The sequence below is a fragment of the Phalaenopsis equestris genome, unplaced genomic scaffold, assembly GCF_001263595.1.
Source record: "Phalaenopsis equestris unplaced genomic scaffold, ASM126359v1 Scaffold191177, whole genome shotgun sequence".
Classification (NCBI taxonomy): domain Eukaryota; kingdom Viridiplantae; phylum Streptophyta; class Magnoliopsida; order Asparagales; family Orchidaceae; genus Phalaenopsis; species Phalaenopsis equestris.
The window spans coordinates 1-876 of NW_018211126.1; the positions used below are offsets into that span (position 1 = coordinate 1).

General features: G+C 34.2%; 1 protein-coding gene across 1 annotated transcript; it reads right to left on the bottom strand.

Moving 5' to 3' along the window:
• Positions 1–381: 381 nt before the first annotated feature.
• Positions 382–762, bottom strand: LOC110034603 (lipid phosphate phosphatase epsilon 2, chloroplastic-like; the record flags this gene model as incomplete). The annotated part of the gene is made up of 2 exons (XM_020738850.1): positions 528–762; positions 382–455 (listed from the first exon to the last, which is right to left on the bottom strand). Coding segments are annotated over exons 1-2 (258 nt in total), but the record flags the coding sequence as incomplete, so codon positions are not given.
• Between the last annotated feature and the right edge of the window lie 114 nt (positions 763–876).

Below are 876 nucleotides of genomic sequence, written 5' to 3' on the forward strand. Positions count from 1 at the left end.
TTTTTTTTTTCACCAGAGCCCCTAAAATATTACATAAATGTCAAAATTCAGATGCTAGATATACGTTTATGTAAATTCCACTATTACATCACTAATTAACTATCACTGTTTTATAATAACACAACTATCTAACTCGCCAAACTAAACTTATCATCAACAAAATATCATTATATCACTAATTTAACTTAATTAGCTCGTTCTTTATTGATTAATGCTTATTAAATCCAAATCACATCTCCTTAATTAAGTCTTACGTTAATTTCTGTCATAATTCTGAATAGAACAACACAAACAATTAATTGTATAACACTTTCATTATTCAGCAAATCAAAATTTACAGAATAATTCTTAACAGCTCCTAAGAATTTAATTTTAAATTACCAGATAAGCGCCAAAGATGAAGATAGCAGCTCCAACAACAACCGAGCTCACATTCACTCCCATCCATTCCATTGCTGCATCAAAAATATCAATCAAATATTACTGAATATATTACATGATTTTATGAAAGAATTAAGTCAAATGACCTGAATAAATGGAGAAGACGACCGCATAGAAGATGATCTGAGCATGGGTGGAGGGCATTCCAGGATCTGTTCTCAGAGCTGACGGCCTCTCGTGGTTTAAGAGCTTCTTCAGCGTGGTTGACAGCAGCGAATTCAGTAAGGATCCCATGGCCGCCCAAATGGTCACCGGATCATGCTTCCACATAATGGCGATGCCGAAAAGGGCGCTCACGAGCCACTTGCTCTAAAATAATAAATCAAAAAGATGAAATTTTTATGAAATTATTCGACAAAAGTTGCAATTTTTATTTCCTCCACTTTCTTTCCATCACAACAAAAGCCTTGCCTTGCTTGCTGTTCTTATCTTAGA